The following is a 25,030-nucleotide window of genomic DNA, read 5'->3' as shown; positions in this document are numbered from 1 at the left end:
TCCTGTGGCAAGGAGTTCCACAGGTTGACTATGTGCTGTGTGAAGAAGAACTTTCACTTATTAGTTTTAAACATTTCAAGAAGCTTATCAATCTCCTTTTGTGTCAGAGAATGAATCATGTGTGTTGTAATGTTTCCATTGTAGAGTGTAAGGACTCTGGTCCCACAAAGTTGTGATGCCCAAAGTTATGCACTGCTAACCATGTTATTATAGCCACTGAACTGTCTGCAGAAAGGGGAAGTGTGACATTCTTAAGGAATATTTGATTCATGCCTAAGGATCATCAAACTGAAGACCAGCTAGAGGATGTGCACATATGTGGCTAATAATCTTTTCATACTACTCTTAATCCAAGAACATTTCACCATCTTCTTGCTAAAAGTCTGTGTCACTCGGAGTGGATGGTTTTGTCTCAGACATCATTAATACTAGATACTTCAGTGGCAATGCAAGGGATTGAGAAGAAAACCTAAAGGGATGGACTTTGTGACTAAGATGATTAAGATGGAAAGTAATGTATTGTATTTTGTGCCTTTATGTACTAGATGGCAGTATTCATTGGAGCTATTTTGCACTCTAAAAATTATAAGTTACTTTGAATTCCACAGATAGCAAAGGTGAGTTAAAGCTTCAGCGGAAATACAAGGAGATGGAGGTGAAAATACAAGGATCTGCCAAAGAAGACAGATGAACTCAGCACAAAAATGCAGGCCTTGCCAAGGAAGCATAACATAACCAAAGTATTTCAAAGCCTCTCTGGAATGCCATTGGTAAGGAGATAATATAACTCACTGTGCAGTCGGCATGCAATGGGTGTTATTTTCTCTGGGGTGCATGGCACATCAAATTTCTTAGCCAAGTAAGATGGAGAAATTGTGTTATCAGAGATGGAGATTATTGACAGGGTAGTTTTGTATTTGTAGTTGCTTTTATCTTTTGGCATACATTAATACCCTTGACACATTACCTTTCAGATGAAGGTCTTAGGTGAGGTGTTTCCCTGCATCCAGACAGATCCTCCACAGGGCATGGAAGTGACCAGAGTCACACATGTAGAAAATATGTACTCAGTGACACCCAGACTGCTCTTGGTGGGCAATGAAGCTGTTCCTGAGGATTACCAGGATGAGATGAGATTTTGGAACTGCCACCATGTATCACTATGTACCTTTGAAAATTAACTGAAGGCACAGACCAGACCTGATGGTGTGGAGAATGCTATGGATGGATAGGCTAAGAGGCTGTATATGGACCTAGGCATGAGAAGAAAGAGTCTACTAGCAAGCAGGCCAGTGTATTCTATAGCCTCTATGTGTTAGCTACTACGCGAGCAATACATATGTTACTGCCAGTGGACCAATTTTCATCGTCTGGGGAATAAGGTCCCTAAGGTACTGATTCCTCTAGCAATTGGGATCAGGAGTTTCACATCCAAGAATAAAGACATTTTGACTGCTGTTCTTCACTTCTAGTCATGAGAGCCCTTCTGACCACTGAACTTGGTTGCTTGAACCTTGGAAGACTCGCTCAGAGCAAGAGTCCTTTTCTGTACAGTTGGTACAGAATGTGATGGGAAGCAGCAAGCAAATAATTTCTCCATTTGACAACGATTGAATTCATTGCGAACTCCAGGAAAATATACAGCATTGAGCTTCATTCTAAAAACGATTATTTCTCTTTTTAAATATTTGTGTTTGTTTATTAATAAAGCTGCTTTATTTTCCGTTAAAATGTAGTTTCCTTTTAGTATTGATTTGGGGTTTTCATTCTATTGTATTAGTGGCCATCTCTCCTCCCTACCGCCAACTTAGCAATGTTCACTACTTTAAATGTAAACCTTTCACACATCCTCTGCTTGTTGTATGGGATGTTAAATGGTTTTCATGTGCATATGGGCTTTTTGGTTTTTAGAACAGCTTTTCCATTGATTAAAAGATCAAAACTGGATAAGTTTTTTCAAGTGCAAAGTGACACACTAATAAAGCCAAGCGATAAATGGTTTGGGGCCCTACTGCTGAAAAAAATCTCAGCCTTTCCCTTCTTTAATACTTCACAACCCCGTTTTCAAAATGAGCAGCAGCATTTGCTTGGCAGCCGCCTTTGGTTTACATCAGAAACAGTCCAGTGAAGCCCGTCTTTGCCTTGTGTCAGCTGTTTATGAACAGAGACAAAGGCAGATGTTAAACCATTCATTTAGCCACAATTTGCCATCTGCCTTTGGCTGTGCTGGGGAAACAGCCAAACAAGGCAGCATGTCTATTTCTGACTGAAGATGAATGCTTGTTGGAGAAGAACTAATAAAAATATCCAACACATGATACATTTTAGAACATGTTTAAACAAATTTCAAACCTCAATAAATGTAACAGCAGCAATAAGAACAGATCCACTGTTGGGAAACAAACAGCTAATATTATCCATTTAAACAAAATCACAATTCTGTAGCCAATGTACAAATAGGTACACAATTAGCCACCCCAGTCTGCAGGGCTTCCTCTCTTTGCACTGGCAGAGGAATTTCAAAAACATTTACACAATAGCCTAGAGATGCTAAAAGTTATGCTTCAGAGGAATGAGCACAGGGATTCTATCCTGGCTCTACCATTGACCCACTCTGTGGCCTGAGGTAAGTCTCTTTGTTTCCCCATCTGTAAAATGGGGGTGATAATGCTCTCCTGTTTTGCAATGGAGATAAATTAATGTATGTGATAAACTCAAATTCTATAGTGATAGGAGACATAAAAAAGCCCCGAGGAAATGAATACAGTTTGGACTTCCTGGTCTGGCACCCTCGGGACATGAAAGAGAGAGTTTGCGGCAGCAGAGGAAGTCAATTCTGGCCCTTCAGCCCAGCTCCGCTCCTAGCTCCAGCTGCCAGCCCCTCAGCCAGCCACCTGTACTAGCTCTACTTCCAGCGCCAGCAGGGCTGCTGGCTCTGCTTGGGCTGCTGGTACTGCTGCTACTGACCCTGGCTGGACTCCCGGCCTCAGCAGTGTTCCCAGCTGCAGGACCTCCTGCCACCCAACTTCTGGCTGCTGGGACTCTCTGGCCCAGAGACATTGCAGGCTTGAGAAGGTTTGCAGTAAATAAGTTAGGACCACTAATTGAATGACAAGCATAAAAACTCTGAATATATGACTCATTTCCTAAGCACTATCCATCCTGTGCACTGAGGGAGGCAGGTAGCTAAACATGTATCCTAATAGCTGTGCACAAAGGGATTTCATATAATTTGCACAAGCAGCCTTACTTCTGGCCTTTCTTTACTTTTGAGTGCTTATGGGATAGGGTGCACCAACCCCACACTGGTAAGACAAGGGTTAAGCAGTTACTCTGGACACAAAGCCATACCCCTTTGCCCCTGCTGGACAAGCTTTCAATGGAAGGAGAGTTCAAAAGGAAGCAACTCAGCTCAGTCTGTGTAGACTGATCAGTAAAGCAGTTGGGTGCTGCAGCTTCCTTTAGAGAAGCCACGGGACTCCTTGCAACCAGGACTGTGCTGCACAGTCAAGGCACAGCAGTCCCTTTAACTGCAGAGACCAGGGATGGTGAACTGCTGTTGATATGGGAAGATGTTCTAGAGGGTGACCTGAGAAGATTCCAAGGGGGATTCCAACACAGAGCCATGATACAGACAGTGGTGGAATAGAAGGAGGGATAGAAAGTGACCCAGAGAACAGGTATAAGGGTGCCCATCTCTAGGCCATGTATCAGGATTATTATTTTGAGGAGCTCTTGGTTGGAACCTGGTAAAGCAGGATGGGCCTGAGTTCTCCTCCCCTCAACTACAGACTTTTGCCATTGGGTGACATTGCCCTTGATGCTAGCCACTAGGCAAAGAGACCACCAGCTCTCATGAGTGGGCCACTTAGCCCAGAGTAGGCACTAGGCAGTAGTTCCAGCCTTGGACACAATCCTTCCCCAGCACCTTTACTTTGCAACCTTAACACTCTTTTAATGTCATTTATTTTAATATTCATATTAAACTACAAAAAAGTCACATTCAAGAAGCATCATGATTTAAACATAAGAAAGGAACTTACGTTATCATATAGATCAGGGCTACTCAACTTTGAAAGCCCCGGGGGCCACAATGATACTCATAGCACATGTCAAGGGCCGCAACTTAAGTGTGGTTTTATGTACATGCCAATATATATGCAAATATATGAAATAGCTTCTTTCACACAATGCCCCAGCACTCCCGGCACCTCCTCTCTGGGGGCTAGAAACGCCGACGCCCTGTACCCATCTGTTCCAGCCAGCCCATCCACTTGCATCTTTCAGTGCTCACCCCGCCTGTGAGATGCCTCGTTGTTGTGGAGCATGTTCCCAGTGGAGGCCATGTTCAAAGGACCCCACCTGCAGGCCATGTGTTGAGCCCCGTGTAAACCCAAACTACACCGCAGGCCGTAAACAAATGGGCCGTGGGCTGCATTCACGTGTTCAGTAGCCCTGATATAGATTAAAACAAGTTCTATAAGCATTCTAACTAAACTGAAAAAGATTTTTTAAATAAAATATGTAGTTAGACACCAAAACCCTTTATTATAAGCAACTGAAAAGAGGGTTTTATAATGAGAAGCATCAAACAACCTTAATAATAGGCATCCTACAAGCTCCACCTATAATAATGATAATTACAATCATATCATAGTAGTAACTGTGTCTTTAAAAATCATTTAAAATGAAGTCATGTTTGAATTCATAGGAGAACAAAAATGATCACATCAATTTGAAATGTGAAAGTTATTTCTCACCCTCTATTGTTTTCAAGGGTTTGAATGAATTTTTTGAAAAGCAAAAAATGCATTTTGGGCAAAATTACTATAGTGTATTTGCTGGCGAAAAAAAAATCCCAGTTCTTTAGTACAGCTGAATCCTAGAGTGCTCAAATAGTTTAATGTGTCACACCAGGTGACATCTTGCCAAGCAACCAAACAAATTAAAATGATTGTAATTTTTCTTTGATGTTAGAAATGAACTGCTCAACAAAAATGCTGTTTGAGTTTGGGAAGCATACAGAAGCAAACAACTGCCCATAATTATTGTTCACTAAAGAAGCAATTGATGAGTCTACTAAATATTCAGCAAAAATACTAGAATCACACTAAAAAAATTGGAGCCCTATTGAATCAGTGGCAAAACTCCCATTGACTTGAATGGGGACAGGATTTCATCCTTGGCATATTAATTAGAGAAAGGTCCAAACCAAAATGATGGATTGCCAAGAAAGTTAGGAGACAAATGAAAATTTTACATCTGAAGTGCATCTCTCATTTTAGTTCAGCTCTCTATTTTGTGCCTTTCTCTAGCAATGGTAGGGGTCAGATGTTCAACTGGTGTTGATCATTTAAGTCAATGGAGCTCAGTTGATGTTCTGGCCCATTGAAAGGTAAGGGAAACACAGACCCTAAAAGGAAAGAGAAGATGGAGGCTCTATAAATAACTCTCTCACAATTAGAACTGCTTTGTATGTTACATTACATATTGGCTCTACCTACAGTCCAATTGCCAATGTTTTGTGCTGGCTTTGAATTGCATGGATTCTGGAAAAGATTGTGAAATAGACCCCCAAAAAAGCTTTTTAAATTATGCTTTTGTAGTATGATCATTACTAACAAGAGTTTTAGTTTTTGTTTGTTGTCTCCAGGAGTTGTTTAGGAATTCGATTCCTATACTTGACTTAGTAAGGAGACCTTTAGTCTTCACGATTAACAAGGTAACTTTAAACACCTTCAACATGTTTGTGTGCCTAAACTGATAGGACAGCTCAGTATTATATATCCTTTCCCCAGTGTCTCTGGCTGTGTGTGTACAGGGAACAGACTACAGTATAGTATGACACACATTAACACGCATCAATATCCTTCTGCTTCTGACCTTATGAAGTGTCCTCTTCAATACTGTCTGTCTAGAAATGCAGTCCAAGCTGCAGTGTAAAGAAATGCCTTTTAAATATGGATGCAAACACAGCTATTAGTGATAAAGCAGAGCAGCATTTTTTGCCTTACAGGGATTCAAATCTTTATGCTTAAAGTTATACGCCCAATAGCAGCATCTCAAGGCCATGTCCTTTACTGACATGGTGATGTAATGAGATCCCTATGCAAAGTTTCTGCTGATGAAATGAAGAAGGGTTCTTCTTCCCTTTTGTTAACACTTGCTGAAAATGAAATAATATATTGTATTAGCCCATAAACCTTCCAGGACATGTGAGGTGACTAACACGCTGTGCTTTATGTTATCCCCAAATGAGGATGCCTGAAACAGTGTGGTCTGGAGAAAGATACACTGCTGGGGCAGTTCTGAGTCTGACTCTGCTACTCATTTGCTGTTTGATCCTGGGCAAGTCACTTCATCTCTCTCTCTCTCTCTCTCTCTCTCTTTCTCAGTTTCCCCCGTCTGGTTATTTAACTATCTGCCTGACAGGGATGTAGTTAGGCTAAATTAGATAATATTTGTACAGCGCTTTCAGCAAGGAAAATGTTTCTTGGTGTCATTACATAGTTCAGACCGGTGGGTTCAATACTCCGCCTGGCCATCCCACTGAAAAGCTAGTGCAGGGTGGAACTTTTACATTCTCTTCTGTTTTCATTTTGAGGACTACAATTTTCCTCTTAATCCTTCTGTCCTTCCCACCCAGGCTTCCAACCCCTGGTTTTGTCTCAGAATGTTTAGTCTAAGAAAGAAGGCATGTCAGCATCACCCTGGACAGTCCTGAATGCCACTGAATGATATGTCAAAGCACTTTCAATGCAGGCCTGTCATTCTTCTCTGTTGGAGTTCATATGTGTATCCCCTTTAATTTTCAATAGACCCACAGTCTTTCTTTAGTCTTGCTGTCCCAGATAATATTTCTGTGACCTGACCACCAAGTCACTGGTATTCTGACTAAGCTATTTTTACAGTGAGCTGTGTTAAACTCCTGCCACATTATTCATAGGGTTTGAAATCTATAGATGAGAGTGGCGGTGTGAGTGCTAGAGTGCTATTAGTATTATTTTCCATGGATGTATTTTAAAAGAGCCATTTGAAGTCAGTGGGATTATGCTGGAGATAACTTTGGCTACTCACTATCTCAAAAAACTATTTTTTTTAATGAGCCTCACCTGATTTGTAAAAAGATCCTGCTGTCCAGGGCTGTCCCAAGGGAGATGTGGGGCGTAAGGTAACCCACCCCAGTGTCCCAGGTGTAGAGCCGAGGGCCAACCCCCTGCTGCAAGCCTGCCTCACTCCACTCTCACCCCCCAAGCAACAGAGCCCGTGTGATTATGGGGGCTTGGCATAGCTGCAGTAGAGTTCACCTCCCTCCCACTTACCACGCGAGCAAGGGGAGCCAGAGTGGCCCAACAGCCTGCTCCATCCTGCTTCACTGCCCTCCTGGCCTGCTGTGCTCAGCTTCTCCGCAGTGGTGGGAACCAGACACAGAAGCCAGGAATAGTGGGCCGGGAGGGCAGGACAGTGGGGTGGAGCAGGCTGCTGGGTCACCTATGTGTGGGGTCACCTATGAGTGGGGTTTGAGAGGAGGTGAACCCTGCTGCCTCCATGTCAGGGCCCCATAATCCTCCAGGTTCCTCACATCCCTCCCATTCATAGGATTGTTGAGGCGGCTGCCACAGGGCCTCCAAAAGTTTGGGGCCTAGGGCGGCCACCCCGATTCATCCTATGGATGGAACGGCTCTGCTGCTGTCTTTCATTCAGGATCAGACCTGCTGACAGGTCGGAGCAAAAGGGGCAAATATCCCGGACCTGGAGATTCAAAGAGGTCTGGAGCTCCTGGCTGCCACTGTCACTATTGCATTAGCGGTGGCAGCAGCTGGAGCCCTGGGCCCCTTTCAATTGCTGTCAGAGCATCGCTTTGCCCTCTCCCTGCAGCTCTGAGGGCTGTGGGGGGGGGGAGGGTGCAAAATACTCCAGGCGGTGCTAAGGGCTGACTGCCCAAGGCCTCACCCCTTCCACCTGAGACCCCACCCTTTTGGGGGGGATGTAGCTGAACCCTCACACACTTTGTCCCGGGGCCTGTGGTGGCTGTTGGCCCCACTGTTCAGGACACATCTGACATCTTCTCTATATTTCAGTTTTACGTGCATGTTAATATTTCAGGGGATTGCTTACTGCTCTTTGGTTGGGTTTCAAATGCCTCAGTATCCTAAAACCACAGGTTCAAATGCCAAAGGGGTCTCTTTAGTTCTTCTTCTTTCTGAGGTATCTGACTGGAGTTAGGTGCAAGTTTCTGTATGTGTGGCTCTTTCAGATGAGACCGTAGAAACAGCTCTTCAGCTTAAAGGGAGACAACTCAAGGCGCTATGTTAGAGGTCTATAAAATCCTGAACAGTGAGCAAAAAGTTATTTATCCTTTCACACAATATAAAAAACAGGAATCACTGGACTAAATTGATAGGAAGCAGGCTTATTACAAACAAGAGGAAGTACTTTTTCCACACACAATATACAACTAGTTAGTGGAACTTATTGCTATGGGATGTTGTGATGGCCAAAATTACACCGTGGTTCAAAAAAGAACCAGATAAGTTCATGGAATATAGGTCCATCAATGGGTATTCAACAATATAGGCAGGGTTGTGACCCCATGCTCGTGGCAACCCTAAATCACTGACTGTCAGAAACTGGGTGTGGAATATAGGAGTGAATGACTCTGTAATTGTCCACTTCTGTACACTCCCCCAGAAGCTTTGGTATGGGCCACTGTTGGAGACTGGATATAGGCAAGATGGAATATGATCTGACTCAGTAAGGCAGCTCTTTCTGTTCTCTTCATCACATATAGATTTGGCTGCTTGTGACATTTTTATGGCAGCAAGGTTTTGCCCATTTCATTAGCCAAAATGTCAATGCCCCCGGTGTGTGTGTGTGTGTGTGTGTGTGTGTGTGTGTGTGTGTGTGTGTGTGTGTGTGTGTTTTCAAGCGCAAGCCTACAATTTATCAAGCAATTTGGGATCAAAAGCGCTATGTAGGTGAACCTGTAGGGGAAAGAAGGACAGTTTTGATTCACCAGATATAGAATGCCTATTCCTGTCTGCCTACACAGCCAGAGGTGTGTGTATAAAACAAGTTAAATATAATAAATATGTGTTATGTGTAGATTTTCATCTCTTGTTTTGTTTCTTGTAGATTATTGGAACAATTCCTCTGATGCCTAATCCAGTTCCAACCAATCAAGCTGCAGGAGGAGCTCAGGGCCTTCAAGTGCAGCCAATTACCCCACAATTATTGACCAATGCCCAGGGTCAGATCATTGCTACAGTCATTGGAAACCAGATACTACCAGTGATCAACACCCAAGGAATAACACTGTCACCACTCAAACCAGGCCAACAGGTAAATAATCGATGGCTTCCGTGATTTCAAAAACAGCCACAACAGAAATAACCATCTGCTTCTTACTCACTTTCATAGCCTGAGTACCATTCTGTGCATTTAATGAAAGGTATATTTTAATTATATTCAGACTCATTCAGCAGGAAAGAAAGAATTGAAATAAGCAGTTTTACTTTTCTCTCTTCTGCTTCAACCAGTTATGTGTGAATCTGAAAGGAAAAATTGTTGTCTAAAGCTGAATAGAGAGACTTATATTGCAAGCACTTCCATAATAGTGAATTGCAAAAATATACAGTAGTATTTTTCATTTTTCTTTTAAAAAACAGGCTAGTCACTGAGGAAAAGAAAAGAAAAAGAAAGAAATATGTGGTGAGCATATGCACATACACATGCAAACCCAAAGATTGTTGTGAAAAAATATCATTCAGTATAATGTGCTATGCAATCCACAAATTTCAGGATGGATGTAGCAACCTCATATAGTTCAGAAAAGGCTTCCTTAGTTCATTAAGTCCTTCACGACCATCTAATACTCTAAAGGCAAGGTTAATTTGTTCTTGTTGTGTTTGTAAAAAATGAAATGCTGTATGATTCAAAACCTTTTCCTCTGAAAAAAGAAAAAGGCAAATACAGAACAGACCTGTGCAATGATACCAAGCTATGATTGCCATTTCAATGGTCAACTTATTTGTGATGGTGGTATAATGGATCCTTAGTTTATTTTTATATACCAATAAGTCTATTCCATAAACCATGCATCCTGAATACTAGTTAGCTGTTCCATGTTTTTGCAGATGCTAAGGTAAAGTTAATCTCAACTTGTTTAACTGGAGATGTAAAAAGCTAATGAATTTCTAAAATAGTTGCACTGTTCTTTTGCCAGCATCATCTTTTGGTTATTTAAGAGAGGAATTTTCAAAAGTACTCAGCATTGTCCCACCTCTACTCCTTTTGCTGTCACTAGTCCCATTAACTTCAGTGGGAGCAGAGTTTGGCCAATGATGTGTGTTTATGAAAATGCCACCCTCAGATGTTTAGTAATAGGAATGTAAAGAGCCCGAGCCATATATTCCCTGTAATGGAAAATCTGCATATGAGATAGGAAATGCAGCAGGTTTCATCCCATGGTTTCCGTCTGGTTGTCCCACTGAGAGGACAGGGCTTTCTCACTTTTCTGAGCAAGCAGAGGATAAAACTCACAAAAATTTTTGCTCTCCTGAGATCCTTCAATAAATCCATAGATCTTAGGACAACCATGGGGCACAACAACCTGTTAGCAGAGGTCTAAAAAGCATCACAACAGTCTTCTGAGCCAGTATCCTATGGGATCGCTGCTGGCTGCTGCTCGAACTCCTTGTGGTACTAGACCCTCCAAAGTGGGCGAGAAGGGAGTGGATGGCAGTGGATTCAAGGCCTCATCCTCTCCTCTCCCACGGAGTCAGGCTTTCATGGAGAGAAGCACAATGCTCTACGAACTATTGCTAGGTGGTACAACTAGTTGCAATGGGATGGTCCAGTGACTGAAGAGTCACATCAGGCCTTAACGTATTATATGTTAAGCCTCATCCCAACCAAGTGCCTCGGCATGGATACTATAGACACATAGGGACAATTCATCAGCTCATGTATATTGTCACAGCTCCATGGAAGGCAATGGAACTATGACAGCTTTCACCAGCTGAGGGTCTGCTACGTATTGTATCATATAAATAAGAAGAATTACTATAAATTGCCCACCAATAAATGAAGGAGACACGGATATAGGTTAAATAGTGTATTTGCTTCAGATTCTATTGAGTAGGAAGCTGAATCTTTAAAAGCAAAAAAATGAGTCCTTAGAGGGATTTCATTTTTAAAAGAGAATTAACAATTTTTTCCAGATTTATTTAAGGCGAGGTTTTTCTAAAGACCAGGTGCTCTGAACCCAATCCCGCTGACCCTATTCGGTCAAATGCCGGGATTTTAATAAGTTGCCCCAAGTAGTTCAGCACCAAAAAAATTCCCTTTCTTAAGTCTATGTTAAGTTGATGAAGAATGTCCTCCTTTATGTGGATGTAAAAAAAAAAGCTAATACAAACTCCCAATATATTAAAAATACTATGAAATCACTATTTTAATCAGAGCTATAGAAAAATAGTTCTGTGTGTTTGTGCTCCCTCTACTGGCATGTCATGATTTTTCCTAAGGCCCCCAACAAAAGTCAGTGACGTTTTGGCATTGGTTTCAGCTGAAGCTGAGGCATAAGAAGTTCATAGTGCCGATGCTCATGTGAAAAATCAAATGTAATATAACAATACTGGTGGTTGGGCCATTTGAACAGTAAATGGGATCACACAAGCTATACGTCTGTACTGAATGTAGCCTGTTGTCTGCCAAATATAAACCCAAGTCACAATTTTTTACTGTAGATATGAAGCTTCCCATAAGAGAGGGATTTTTCAATGTTTTGTTTCAACTCATCTTTATTCCCCTGCTATAAAAGGCTAATTTTCAGAAGAGATGACTTGCAACAATTCTGCTTAAACTCAGTAGGAGCTGCAGATACTCAGGAGCTTGGTATTTGGTACCAGTATTTGGTAGAAAATTTTCAAATTTCTTAAAGTGTATTGGGGAGGAAAAAATTACAAACCATTTTTTTTAAGTTTTGAGAATGTCAAAATAAACCAATGAAGTAAAAATGGTGTTGTAAAATGGGGTTACAGCCAATTACAACTCAGCGTGCAACTTTCCAGCCTCTTGGAAACTCAGCAATGGTATCAGATTCTCTTCTGCAGTCGGATCTGATTATTCATTCAATGTTTATCCCAGTCAGTCATCGTAGTCACTCTGAGGTTTCCTCTCAGTTTTTCAGCAGGCCCACAAATGGTTATGTAAGCCACCTTAGCCTGCAGGATTTTCTCTAGGTACATATGAATCCATTGTAAACTATAGTTGAGCAAAAAAACCACTGGTGTAGCAGAAAGCCTCTAGCCCTCAGTAACTTTATTTAATTTAAAATATTTTTCTACTATGTTTCTCTTACATATTTTCCCACTGTGAGATGTAAAAGTATATAAAGTGCTGTTCAACATATTCACAAATAATATGGAAAAAAGGGTAAACAGTAAGGTGGCTAAATTTGCAGATGGTATAAAACTATTCAAGATAGCTAACCCAAAGCTGGTGCAAAGAGTTACAAAGGAATCTCACAAAACTGGATAACTGTGTAACAATTGTGATAACCACAAAGTAAGTAATACACCTCGGAAAATAAAATCCAAACTATACATATAAAACCATGGGGTCAAAATTATCACTTACTAATCAAGAAAGATCTTGTAGATAGCTCTCTGGAAATATCTGTTCAATGTGCAGCAGCAGTTACAAAAGCTAACAGAATATTAGGAATCATTAGGAAAGGGATAGATTCTAAAATAAGAACTATAGTGACACTATATAAGAAATATAGTGGCCACATTTTGAATACTGCCTGCAGTCCTGGTTGCCCCATCTCCTAAAAGATACGTTAAGTGGCAACACAAATGATAAGTGGAATAGAACAGCATCCATATGAGGATGGAAAAGAGTTGACTAAGGAGGGAAAGTGAATAAAGAAGTGTTATTTACTCCTTCACATAACACAAGTACCAAGAGTCACCTGATGAAATTAATAATCATCATATTTAAAACAAACAAAGGAAGTATTTCTTCACACAATACACTGTCAACTCATGAAACATGTTGCCAGGGGAAGTTGTGAAGACCAAAAATATTCAAAAAAGAATTAGATAAGTTCATGGAGGACAGGTTTATCAACGGCTATTAGCCAAGATGGTCAGGGTTACAATCCCATGCACTGTGTGTTCCTGAGCCTCTGACTTTCCCCCAGGTCAAATTGACTGACACATATGCGTGGGAGTTTGGTTTCAGCTGCAGCATGAGCCACAGGTCACTTGCAGGTTTCAAGTACAGGTTGGACTTCCCTGACTGGTCCTGAAGGTCCAGGGAAGGTCAATTCCATCCCTCTGCTGACGGACTCCAGGCTCTCCCAGGATCCATTAGCAGACCCAGTGGAGCTCTCCTACCTCCAGGCCACCAACTCCCAGCTCTACTGGCCAGTCCTGGCCACCATTGCTGGGCTCTGCTCCCTGGGGCTGCCGTGGCTCTGTTGCCACAGGACCACTGGGACTCTGCTGTCCCAGGGCTGCTGGGGCTTTGCAAAAGCAGGGCTGCTGCAGCTCTGGAGATGCCAGGGTTTGGCTCCCCAGGGCTGATGGGGTACCCAGGCTCCACAGCCCCAGGGCCACCGGGACTTCCCAGCTCCATGGCCGCCAGGACTCCACTCATTGGGGCATCAGGACTGCTGCAGCTCCATTCCACAGGGCTGCCAGAGCTCCATTCCCCGGTACTGCTGGGGCTCCACTGCTCCAGCGCTCTGGGACAGCATTGTCTGCTGTGGCTCTGCTGCCCTGGAGCCACTGGGGCTCCACTCCCCGGGGCCACGGGGGCAGCTATAGCTCTGCTCCCCCTGCCAGGGCTCCACTTCCCTGAGGCCACTGAGGCTGCCAAGGCTCTGCTGCCTCGGGGCTGCTGTGGCCAGTTCCATGGCCACCCAGCTCTCTGGTCTAGAACCATGGACCTACCGGACCACAGATGTTGCTGGACCAGGGAGTCTCAGACAAGAGAGAGGTTCAACCTGTTGTGTAAATAGTGAATTCTCAGTGACCTGAAGTCTTTAGACCATGATTTGAGAACTTCAGTAACTCAGCCAGAGATAAGGGGTCCATTTCAGGAGTGAGTGAGGGTCTGTGGTTTGTAATGTGCAGGAGGTCAGATTAGATGATCTTGATGGTTCCTCCTGATCTGAAAGTCCATAATGGGCAGAAGCCGGCACTGAATGATGGGATAATTGCCATAGTCCGTTTATTCCCTCTGAAGCATCTAGCACCTTTCACTGTCAGAAGACAGGGTGCTGGGTTAGATGGGCCATTAGTCTGAACCACTGTGGGCAATTTTTTCTTCTTATCAAAATCATGTATAGTAACATGCTATTTTGTTGTGTTTCCGAAAAAAAAACCTTTAGGCTTTTCCCATTGCATATTTTTATGTAAAAGGTACAAGCCTAAATTCTGCTCATGGTTAAAGTTATTTTATTAGTAGCATCACAGTAACACAGGGACACGTTGTGTGAGGCCCTGTACTCATATTCCTATAAGACGTGAGGTCCTGCTTTGAAGAACTTAAAGTCTAAGTTGACAAGAAGAGGGTCTGAAATGGGCTAAATTTGCAGATGATATACAGCTACTCAAGATAGCTAACCCAAAGGTGCATGCAAAGAGTTGCAAAGAGATCTCACAAAACTGGGTGACTAGGTAACAAAATGGCAGGTGAAATTCAATCTCGATGAAGTGCAGGGAGGCCTGCTTGGGAAGTCCCTGTCTTAGGAATTAGCTTTGTATGGTTCTGTGCCCTCTCCAGGGGGTACCTCACCACCATTACCTCTGTTCTAGGACCCACATCTCTCCAAAGACTGCAGCATCCTCTTCAGCAACACAGCCCTCTGGCTGTGCCACATACTATGCTCCTCCCTTCCAGGGAACCTGCAGTATACTGTCTATGCACTTTCTTTAGTGGCCAACTGCAATCCACTGTCTAGCCTCTTCCTTCAGTGGCTACCTGAAATCCACTACTCGCCATCTCCCACATGGCTCCAGCACTGTCATTGCCCTTGTGTCAGGGCCTCAGTCTGCTGGCAGCCAGGAGCTGTCTCTTGCTCCTTGGCTCCTGCTGTGTCCTGGGTGTGCTGGCTGTTCTCAGTCCTTCAGAGACAATGTCCTTCCACCCTGGGTTCCCAATAGAGAACTTCCATCCTCTGCCCTGTGGGAAGCTGGAAGCTGGGCTCCCCACATCTGGGCTTCCCAGCTTGCTGCAGTTAGGCTGGTAGGCACAACCCAGCTGGGCTGCCCAGCAGGACCGGGAGCACAGCAAGCCCCAGCTGGGCCAGTCCAGGGCTGGGGAACCAGTAGGGGGGGGGCAGCTATGACCTCCCCTGGTCCAGCAAAATCTCTCACCTGGTCTGGTCCCAAGAGTGGCAGACCACAGAGGTCCAACCTGTACTGAAAAACTTATTTGTGACTATTCACAGTCAAAAGTGAACTTTGATTTAACTATATTCATAACTTGTGCTGCACAAATTATGAAAACAGTTATTGGCTAAATAGTTCAAAAATCTTTGTAGCCTTTGTGAAGTACATACCTTGTTAGCTTCTTTCTGGATTATTTAAATGAATGACAATTATTTGTCCTATGACCTATAAAGACTATTATATGTCTAGAATGACAGGAGGACAGGCTTAGAATTCAAGGCAGCCTTGACAAATAGAAGAATTGGTCTGAAATCAATAAAATGAAATTCAATAAAGACAACTGCAAGGTACTTCACAAAGGGTATGTCTACATTACAGAGATAATAGACCGTTGTTGATCTTCCAGGGTTTGAATTAGCAGGTCAGTGAAGACATATTAATTTGAACTGAGAGGAGGCGCTCTGGTTGATGACGGTAACCCTGCTTCCACAAGGAGTAAAGAAAGTCGAAGGGAGAGTATTCTCCCTTTGACTTCCTGCAGTATGGACAGCGCCAAAAGTTGAGTTAAGGTACTTCAACTTCAGCTACACAACTAACGTAGCTGAAGTTCTGTATCTTAATTCATCCTTAACCCGTAGTGTAGACATACCCTTAGGAAAGAAAAATCAAAAGGCACAATTATAAAATGAGCAATAACTGACTAGGCAGTAGTGCTGCTGAGAAGGAGCTTGGGCTTATACTGGATCATGAATTGAACATGAGCTAACAGCATGATGCAGTTGCAGAAAAGACTAATATCATTCTGGGTTATATTAAAAGGAATAGCATATGTTAGATAGGGGAGGTGGTTGCACTCTTTTGGCCTACAGTTCTGGGCATCGTGCTTTAGCAAGGATGTGGAAAACTGGAGAGAATTCAGAGGAGAGCAACAACAAATGATAAATGGTTTAGAATACCTGAACTGCAAGGAAAAGTTTAAAAAATGGGCATGTTTAGACTTGAGAAGACTGGAAAGAGACCTAATAGTATTAAAATGTGTTAAGGGTTGTCAAAAGGAGGGCAGTGAGCATTTGTTGTCCATATCCACCGAAAATAGGACAAGAAGTAATGGGCTTAATCTACAGCAAGAAAGGTTTAGCTTACATTTGAGAAAAACTTCATAATTATAAAAATATAATTATAGGCACTGGAACAGGCTCCCAAGGAAGGTTGTAAAAACCCCTTCATTGTAGGTTTTTAAGAATAAATTAGAGGAACACTCCTCAAAGATAGTCTTGGTATCCTTGGTCCTGCCTCAGTGGGGAGGAGAGATGGATATGATGATCTCTCAAGATCTCTGCCAGCCTATATTTCTATGAGTCTATGCCATGATACTGTTAATATGTTCATTCATTATTCATCCAGTTCTAGATTATAACCCAAATGAACATAGGTCCAAATTATTCTGTTTTATTTTAAAATTTCAACTTTCTCATAAGAGCAACCGGATTAATGAAAAACATCAATCCTCACTTTTAAAATCTTCCAGAGGAGGTCACAGAAACACAGAAATTGCCATAGCATAACGGGCTAGTGACCCATCTAGCCCAATATCCTGTCTCTGAGGCTACGTCTACACTACAGGGTTTTTGTGCAAAAACCCACAGAGTGTCCATACCTCAAGCGTGTTTTAGCGCAAGTAAATTTACAGTAAATCAAAAGAACAGAGGGGTTTTTAGCAGTGTAGGTATTCCTTTTTCTATGAGGAATTACTCCTTTTTGTGCAAGAGTTCTTGCGCAAAAAGGTGTGTGTGGATGGGCAACGGGGGGAGGTTGCACAAAAAGAGGCAGTCAACAAAAGCACAGGTGCTCTGGTGGCTATTCTGTGAATAGAAATCAGAGCTTTCTTTTGAGAGAGCATCCATGCAGTCTGGACGCTCTCTTGTGCAAAAGCGCATCACTTTTGCAATGAGCTTTTGTAGTATGGACGTGCTCTTGAGCAAGAAGTTTTTGCAGAAGATCTGTTCCACAAAAAGCTTCTTGCGCAAGAAGCCTGAAGCGTAGATGTAGCCTGAGAGTGGTCAGCACTGGATGCATCAGCAGAAGACGCAAGAAACCTAACAATGAATAAGTATGAAATATAGTACTCTTAGTGGAATTTCTTTTCTAACTCCAGGCAATGAAGATTTTCCAAATTTTCCAGAGTTTCTAAGTCCCACATAAAAGTCATTAGGACTTCAGCTTCTAAGTCATTTAGGAACTTTTTGAAAATGTTACTGTTAGTAAGTATCATGTGCTCGGAGCATGAGGGTTTATCTATGGTTGGCTTAATTGTTTATATAAGCAATTTTTAAATCTTGCTGCATTCTTGACTTCAGTGATACTATGTAGCATTGACTTCCACAGGTTAATTATGTCTTGTGTAAAATGTTTCTGTCTATCAATTTTAAATATGTTGCTTTTTAATTTAATTGGATGTCACTGTGTTCTATTATCAGAATAAATACCAACTACTAGTTTATGTGCTCTAAACTATTCATTATTATATATATACACCTCGGTCATATCATCACCTATTCATTTCTTTTCCAAGCTATGTGAAATAGTTGTTGTTTCAAAGTTTTTACTGTTTTCAAAGCTTATCAGTTTACGGGTAGACAGTTTCCTGCACATGAGAATTTTACTACAACTAATAATATCTTTCAGAACATTAAGACTGTTTAAAATGCACCTATTGTACGTGTCATGTTTTTAATGTATCTTCATAAATACATTTCTTTCTGTGTATCTAAACATTTTCATTGTCCTCCTTTGAACCCTTTTCACTTCTGTAATAGCCCTTTTGACATTCTGTGATCAGAAGTGAACAGAGTAATAATAGCAAAGTGCATCAGCAACAGACATAATGGCATTATAATGTTTCTGGTATGTTTCTCTGTCCTCTGAATGCAATCTAACTTTGTTTGTTTGTTCACCAATGCTCTTTCAGCAGGGCTATGTCTACACTATAACTTTTTCTGTAAAAATGTATGCAAATGAGGCAAAGCATGGAATATCAAAGTGCCTCATTTGCATAATTAACAAGGCTCCGTTTTTGCACAAGAGGTTTTTGCCTACACAGATTCCGCATTTTTTTCCGGAAGAACGGCTCTTGCACAAGAGGGGGGTTTTGTGCAAAAAGGAGCTGTGTAGATGGCTCCTTTTTGTGCAAAAGCCTCTTGCGCAAAAACGGAAACTCATTAATTATGCAAATGAGGTGCAGAGATCTTCCATGCTTTGCCTCATTTGCATATGTTTTTGCAGAAAAGGCTATCGTGTAGACATAGCCCAGGTGTTTTCACTGAGCTGCCCACTGTGACACATTTTTCTCCTGAGTTGTTACAGTTACTTTGGAACCCAACAATGTGTGTGTCACTGAAATTATTCCTCCTAATGTACATCATTTTACATTTATCTATACATTCATCTGGCATGGTGTTTTCTAACCATGAATCTTTGGTAGCTCCTTTTGAAGTTCCTAGTGGTCTTCTGTATTAACCTAAATAATCTGTGTCACTTGCAGATTTTACCTGGCCATTTTTCACTATATTCTTCAGGTATTTATTAAAACCATTGAACAACACTTATCCTGATATCAATCTTTATGAAACCCCATATGAAACCCTATAATAACCTCCCTCCATAGAAAATTGACCATTTATTGACCTCTTTTGTTTCCTCTCTTAACCAGTTCAGAATCCAGGACAGAACTTCACCTCATACCTACTTCGTTTGCTCAATAGCCTTTGGTGAGGGACTTTATCGAAATCCATACTATACTAACAATTGCAACTTTTGTTTTTAAAAATTAACTTATTGTACTAGCCTGGTAGCACTGTAATATATTTCCATACTTGGAGGTTCACAATAATAGAGCCTTTTCTGTAGCTTACCATTTCTCTAGCCATCAGAATACTCTTCTCTGAAAATCTGACTGACATGGGGTTGCACCAATTTAACTGACAGGAGAAGCTGGCCAATGAACTTTAGTTCTTTAAATGTATCACTTCTGTTGAAAACACTCTCCAATTCAGGTGTCATTTTAACCCAACATTCCTAACTGTTGACACAATCATGATCACATGCTCCTTCACAGCACATAGAAGCACCTTCTAGGACTGCTGTTATTGTCCTGTCTGGTATAGCTGAAATCATTACCTTTGCATACAGTGTATTCTCTTGCTGTTGTTATCCCCTTTCCTTCTACATAGCAGATTCAGTAAATCTGGTATGTAGTCTGACTTGTACTTAGGCTTGTCTTGTCTACAATGCCAGCCAGAACTTTTAATATTTCATTGTGTCTTACAGCACTAGTGCCCTGGGGTTTTCCTAAACTCTAACAAGATAAAATGTGCTGCAAGGCAGCATTCTCCTACATATTCTTCACCTCTTATCACTTGCCTGTATGTTCCAAATTAGCTGTTGCTGAAAGGTTGAGGACAGCTCTCAGATGGGCCTGTGTTCATTCTTTGTACATCTGCTTTCCAAATTTCAGGCGAAGGAAGTTTTCTTCCTATAGCCTCTTCGCACCACAACCACTCTCTCCCCACATTATCACAACTCTGCAATCCCTTATTTTTCTTCTCTCTCATTAAAATTTAACTTTTGCTCAATCATTTCTTCTCAGCTTGGCTCTTTTTGCTTTGTTATTTTATAAAGACACTTCTGTCTGTGTGTTTCAGCATAGCCACTAACTAGTGCTACATCAGTCTAACTTGACTCTCTTCTCTTGTGTTTCATAGTATCTGATTTTTCTTAATGATGTCAGTGATGCCAGTTGTTCTCATTTCTTCATCATTGCACATCTATGTCTCTGGCACATTAATTACATTCTCCATAATCTTTCAGTCAGTTACAAGGGTGAAACAGTAGTGTAATTTTGGCATAGAAATAGCTTTGCCTGTTATCACTATTTAGAGTGGTTGGAAAGACTGCAAAAATACCACTAGTAATCTTGCAGAACTCTGTATTACCTATATATGTACTGGCTTCCATCTGAGTGTGTCACAACATCACAGTGTATCAGCAAAACATCTCTGTGAGGGATTGTCCCCATTTTACAGATGAGGACCTGAGGCACAGAAAGATTAAGGTCTCAATCAACTTAACATCTCTCTATCTCATCTCTTTTGTGTGAAGCGTGTAAGTACATATTTAAGTCTGATTGACACAATAGTGTGTTTATTTCTGTACTGCTGGCTAAGAGACTGAATATTGTATATAAAATTATATTTTGTGCAAAAAAATAATTGTGTGTAATCAAACAACCAATGAATTCCACAAGAAAGATATGTGTATGCATAGGTATAGATATGTATGTGGTTGGACGGACAGATATCCATAGATATACACACTCATACCTATCCTATGTATATATGCATATATATATTCACAACTACATACCTATACATACATATACCTTGCTTGAGGAATTGCTGTTTGTTTGTAATACATCAGCAATAAAAATCTGGCTACTGATCAGCTTTCTCCTCAACCTGATTTATGGAGGCCATAGATTGCATTTTACTAGTCAACAAGTTAGACTTTGAGTGCAATTCTGATTCCACAAGCAAAGCGGAAAGAAAAGGGTTTTGCACAGGGGACCTGGGCAGATGTTGTGGTGATTCATTCCTTCTCCCAGTTCAGGTGTAGGATCTAGTACACCTGCATGCCCGATCCACAGGTGTGGGTGCTACAGACTGTACCAGTGGCAGTGCCCTACTGCTTTCCCTGGGTGAAGGCTTGCTCAGGATGCACAGAGTCTGGACCCTCTGAGCACCCCATGCCATTTTTCCACTCATGCACACACTGTTCAGCTGTTCAGTGTTTGTCCCCATAGAACATGCTTCCTAGACATAATATGGTGATAAGAATATTTTGAAATGTCAAATATGGGTCTCATTCTGCACTCAGATCCACTTGTGTAAAATCTTACGCCTATCAAGAACTCCATATACCACTGAAGTGCCATTGGCATACATCTATTTGCAGGACAGGACCCTATGAGAGTGGAAAGAGTGGGATGCTGTGTGTTTGTACTTCCTGTATGTATGCTAAATTTAGGTTGTGAGTACAGTGTTTGGGTCTGAGTGTGCATGCTTTGGTGTAGCTTGAATGTGAGTGGCATTTTGTATGTTGTACAAGCATGTAGAGATGTGTTTTGCTTAGCATTGCTAGATTAATTTTTTAAATGCCTGTTTATGTGAGGAATAATATTACAATATCTCTAGTTCTGATCCCAAAGAAAATAAAAATAGAACAGATCTTTAAGAGTAGAAAATGTGTTATAGACATTTATTAAGGCTGATCAAAAATCAATCACAAGTATTTTCCATGAAAAAATGGGGTTTTTGACTAAATGAAATTCTTCACAAAAAGTGTCTGCTTGCCACTCAAAAAATTAAACTTTACATCAAAATACTGGATGCTTGAAACCCAAAATATTTCCCTGGAAAACTGAAATATTTCAATTCTGAAGTGATGCCATGTGGTCTCATGTAAATTGTATTTTAGGTATCTTATGCTCCCAGTCACCTCTATGAGCAGGACTCTGCATCTAGTCTTTTTCTCTCGTGATGTGCTATATTCATGACACTGTCATGATGTACCATCTTCCCTCACCAAGAGGAGAGAGGCTGTAGTACATCATGGGATATGTAGTCGAACCAGGGAATGTCACCTATGGAGGAGAATTGGAACATTAGTCACCCAAACTACAATTCCCATGAGGCATCATGGTGACATTTCAGGATCAAGATGATCCATCTTTGGATTTTGTGACAAAAATTCAATTTGTCCATGAAAAACTTTGACAAAAATTAATTAGTTTTTCATTTTTGTCAAATTTTCTATTGGGGAAAAATTTCTGACCAGCTTTACTTATATTTCTCAGAAAATAGTACTTACATCAGAAAAACTACAAGCCTCTCTTTTTATTCCCAAAAGGCTTATTTTTAAATTTGTCATACCCATACTGTCATTCCTGTTAGTGTCATTTATTCTCTGCTTTTTCTCATTCTTGTTGCCTTTCTCATCCCTTTCTTTTCTTGACTGTATGTCTGTTTCCTCTTCTCTCAGGGTGCAACTATACTGCACCCATAGCTTGAAATAAACTACGCATTTTGAGCTACGCAAATTGCCTAGCTTATTTTGAGTGTATTTCAAAACAGAATGCTATTCCAAGATGTCCATTAATCCTCATGGAATGAGGTTTACAGGAACATCAGAAAAGCGCGCCCGTTATTTCAAAAAGCTATTTCGAAATAACGGGTGTGGTGTCAAGACGCACCCTCAAAGTTCTTCTCCTTTTGTTCTTTTCTGTAGGCCCATATTTTCCCTAGATCTTTATCCATATTCTTTTCTCACTCTTCTCCTCTCATAATCTATGTAAAATCATAGCACAGCCCTACAATTTATATTCCACAACCGACTTAGCACTTTCTGGTGCAGATCAGAAGATCACCAATTTCACTTGTGGGCCTTATTGTGTATTACAGTCAACAGTCCCAGATGTAGTAAAACATAACACACAAACATTTGAATGACAAAATTCAGTTCTCACTTATGCTGGCATAAATGAGGACTACTTCATAGATGTAGAAAATTGGTGGAAGAGAGATAAAAATCTTCCACTTTCCATTTATGTACTTTTGTGAAAATTCAATCATTATTCTTATAAAATATTATGCTCTATTATGATGTTTTTCCTGCTTATCTTATTTCTGTATCTGTAGCACACATATGTATCCCTGCCAGAATCTGATTAGTGTTGCATATAGTAGTCATAGCTGTGTACCCAATGCATTCATATACACAGAGTGCTACATACAGCAACAAGTGCTATAATTTCTATACTTCCTTCTGTCTTTGGATGGAAACTGTAGAATAGTCATAAATATAGCTCATAGCTTACATACATGTCCAAAATTGGAAAAACGTCAACTCTTGCATTAGCTTGAATTGATTGTGTCATCTGGAAAAGTCAAAGTTAAACAAACTGCCTTTTTCGCAATCTAATCATCACCTCTCTTTAAATCCTATTTCTGGAATGGAAATTATAGTGGATGAAAACAGAGAGAGTACTTTAATGCAATTTCATGTCATAGAACACCATCATTGTTCTTTAAGCATGACATTTACTGCCCACCCATCGCACCAGTAAAACAGGGGGTTTGCAGAAAACTATATGGGCGGGAGAGAGGATGGAATCTCCCTTCTACAGTGGGTATGATCTGGGGTAATTCTACAGCCTTTTGGCAGGGGTTGGAATAGGAGCCAACAATTCAGAAGCATCTGTTTTATTGCAGTGCTTTGTCAAGGGATCTCTGTGATCACAGATCCAGAGATCACATACCTGCCCATTGCCAGACCTGCTCCTGGACGTACCACTCTGTAGCAGTTTATATAGAAGGGATGGAATGCAGAGCTCTGCCACATTCAGAGACTATGACATTCCCTTTCCATGAGCTCCTTCTCTACCGCCCACTATTATCTCAATAGTTCTGCTGGGTTGGGGGTTTTCCAGAGACATTTTTCCCTTTGGTAAAATCCTTTCCAACTGAAAAAATAAAACCTTTACAGGTATTTGACGTATCGAGATCTCTGACAGCCGCAAGTGTTTTATTCAGGTCTTTGGCCAGTATAACTCTAATAGGGCTTGAAGTTCTTTGAAGTTGTTTGACTAAACATCAAGATAAATGATTCTGAGTTTTGTCCATGTGAAAATCATAATAGACTTGAACTGGTAGACCGATTTACACAAGTGAATAAAATTAATGATTAAAAAACAGCATATAGTGGCCTGATTTCTCCCCATCCCCAATTTTTAAATTGATCTGTAATAGGAATAAGTACAGTAAAAGTTTTAAAAAAAGTACAAAGGAAATGGTAAAATACCTTAGATTACATCAAATATATGTAACAAATACAAGTTGGACCTCCGTGGTCTGGCACCCTCAGGACTTAACTCATCCGGAATGAGGGAATTTGCCAGATCAGGGGAGGTCACCTGCCACCAGATCCCAGGACACTGCCCCTCCCTCCAGCTGGCTCTGCTCCAGCCCTGCTGCTACGGGGCTCAGGTTTGGCTCCAGCCTGCTGCTGCCAGCCAGCTGGGGCTCTCCAAAGATGGAGATCCCCAGCTGTCGCAGCCCCGCTTCTGCCCTGCCAGCTGGGGCTTCCTGGGGGCAGGGCTCCACAGCTGCCACACTTCTACTGTGCCCGGATGAGGATTCCCAGGGATAGGGCTCGCCAGTCCTGATGATGGGACTCCCTGCCACTGGACTACTGACCGGCTCACATTCCTGGGTGTCAGGGCTCTCTGGTCCAGCAACATCTGTGATCCTGCCAGACCACAGATTTTGCCAGACTAGAAAGTCCCAGATTTAGGAGATTCAACCTGTATCAGTTGTTCCAGACACCTTTTGTTTCTGTTTATCATCAGGCTTTTTTGTGTGGGCATGAACTGTAGTCCTAATTTTGGAGCTCCCAACAATACCAAATAGACCTTTTACTTAAAGACACTTGTTCAGTAAAATCAAACAAGTTTCTTTATTCATCTTAAAAATTCAAATATAACTCATTCATCTTGAACAACACCTGCTGTT

At 41.4% G+C, this 25,030-nt stretch overlaps 1 protein-coding gene across 3 annotated transcripts in view; it reads left to right on the top strand.

The window, feature by feature from the left end:
* POU6F2 (POU class 6 homeobox 2) overlaps positions 1 to 25,030 on the top strand; it is a 399,971-nt gene that overhangs the window by 359,644 nt on the left and 15,297 nt on the right. For all 3 annotated transcript variants that reach the window (XM_075921735.1, XM_075921733.1, XM_075921734.1), the window contains exon 7: positions 9,136 to 9,342. In XM_075921735.1, the coding sequence (XP_075777850.1) occupies positions 9,136 to 9,342 (207 nt within the window). The remainder of the gene's footprint in view (positions 1 to 9,135; positions 9,343 to 25,030) is intronic.

The sequence above is a fragment of the Pelodiscus sinensis genome, chromosome 2, assembly GCF_049634645.1.
Source record: "Pelodiscus sinensis isolate JC-2024 chromosome 2, ASM4963464v1, whole genome shotgun sequence".
Lineage (NCBI taxonomy): Eukaryota > Metazoa > Chordata > Testudines > Trionychidae > Pelodiscus > Pelodiscus sinensis.
The sequence above is the reverse complement of the archived record's forward strand: the minus strand, read 5'-3'. Positions and strand labels throughout refer to the sequence as shown.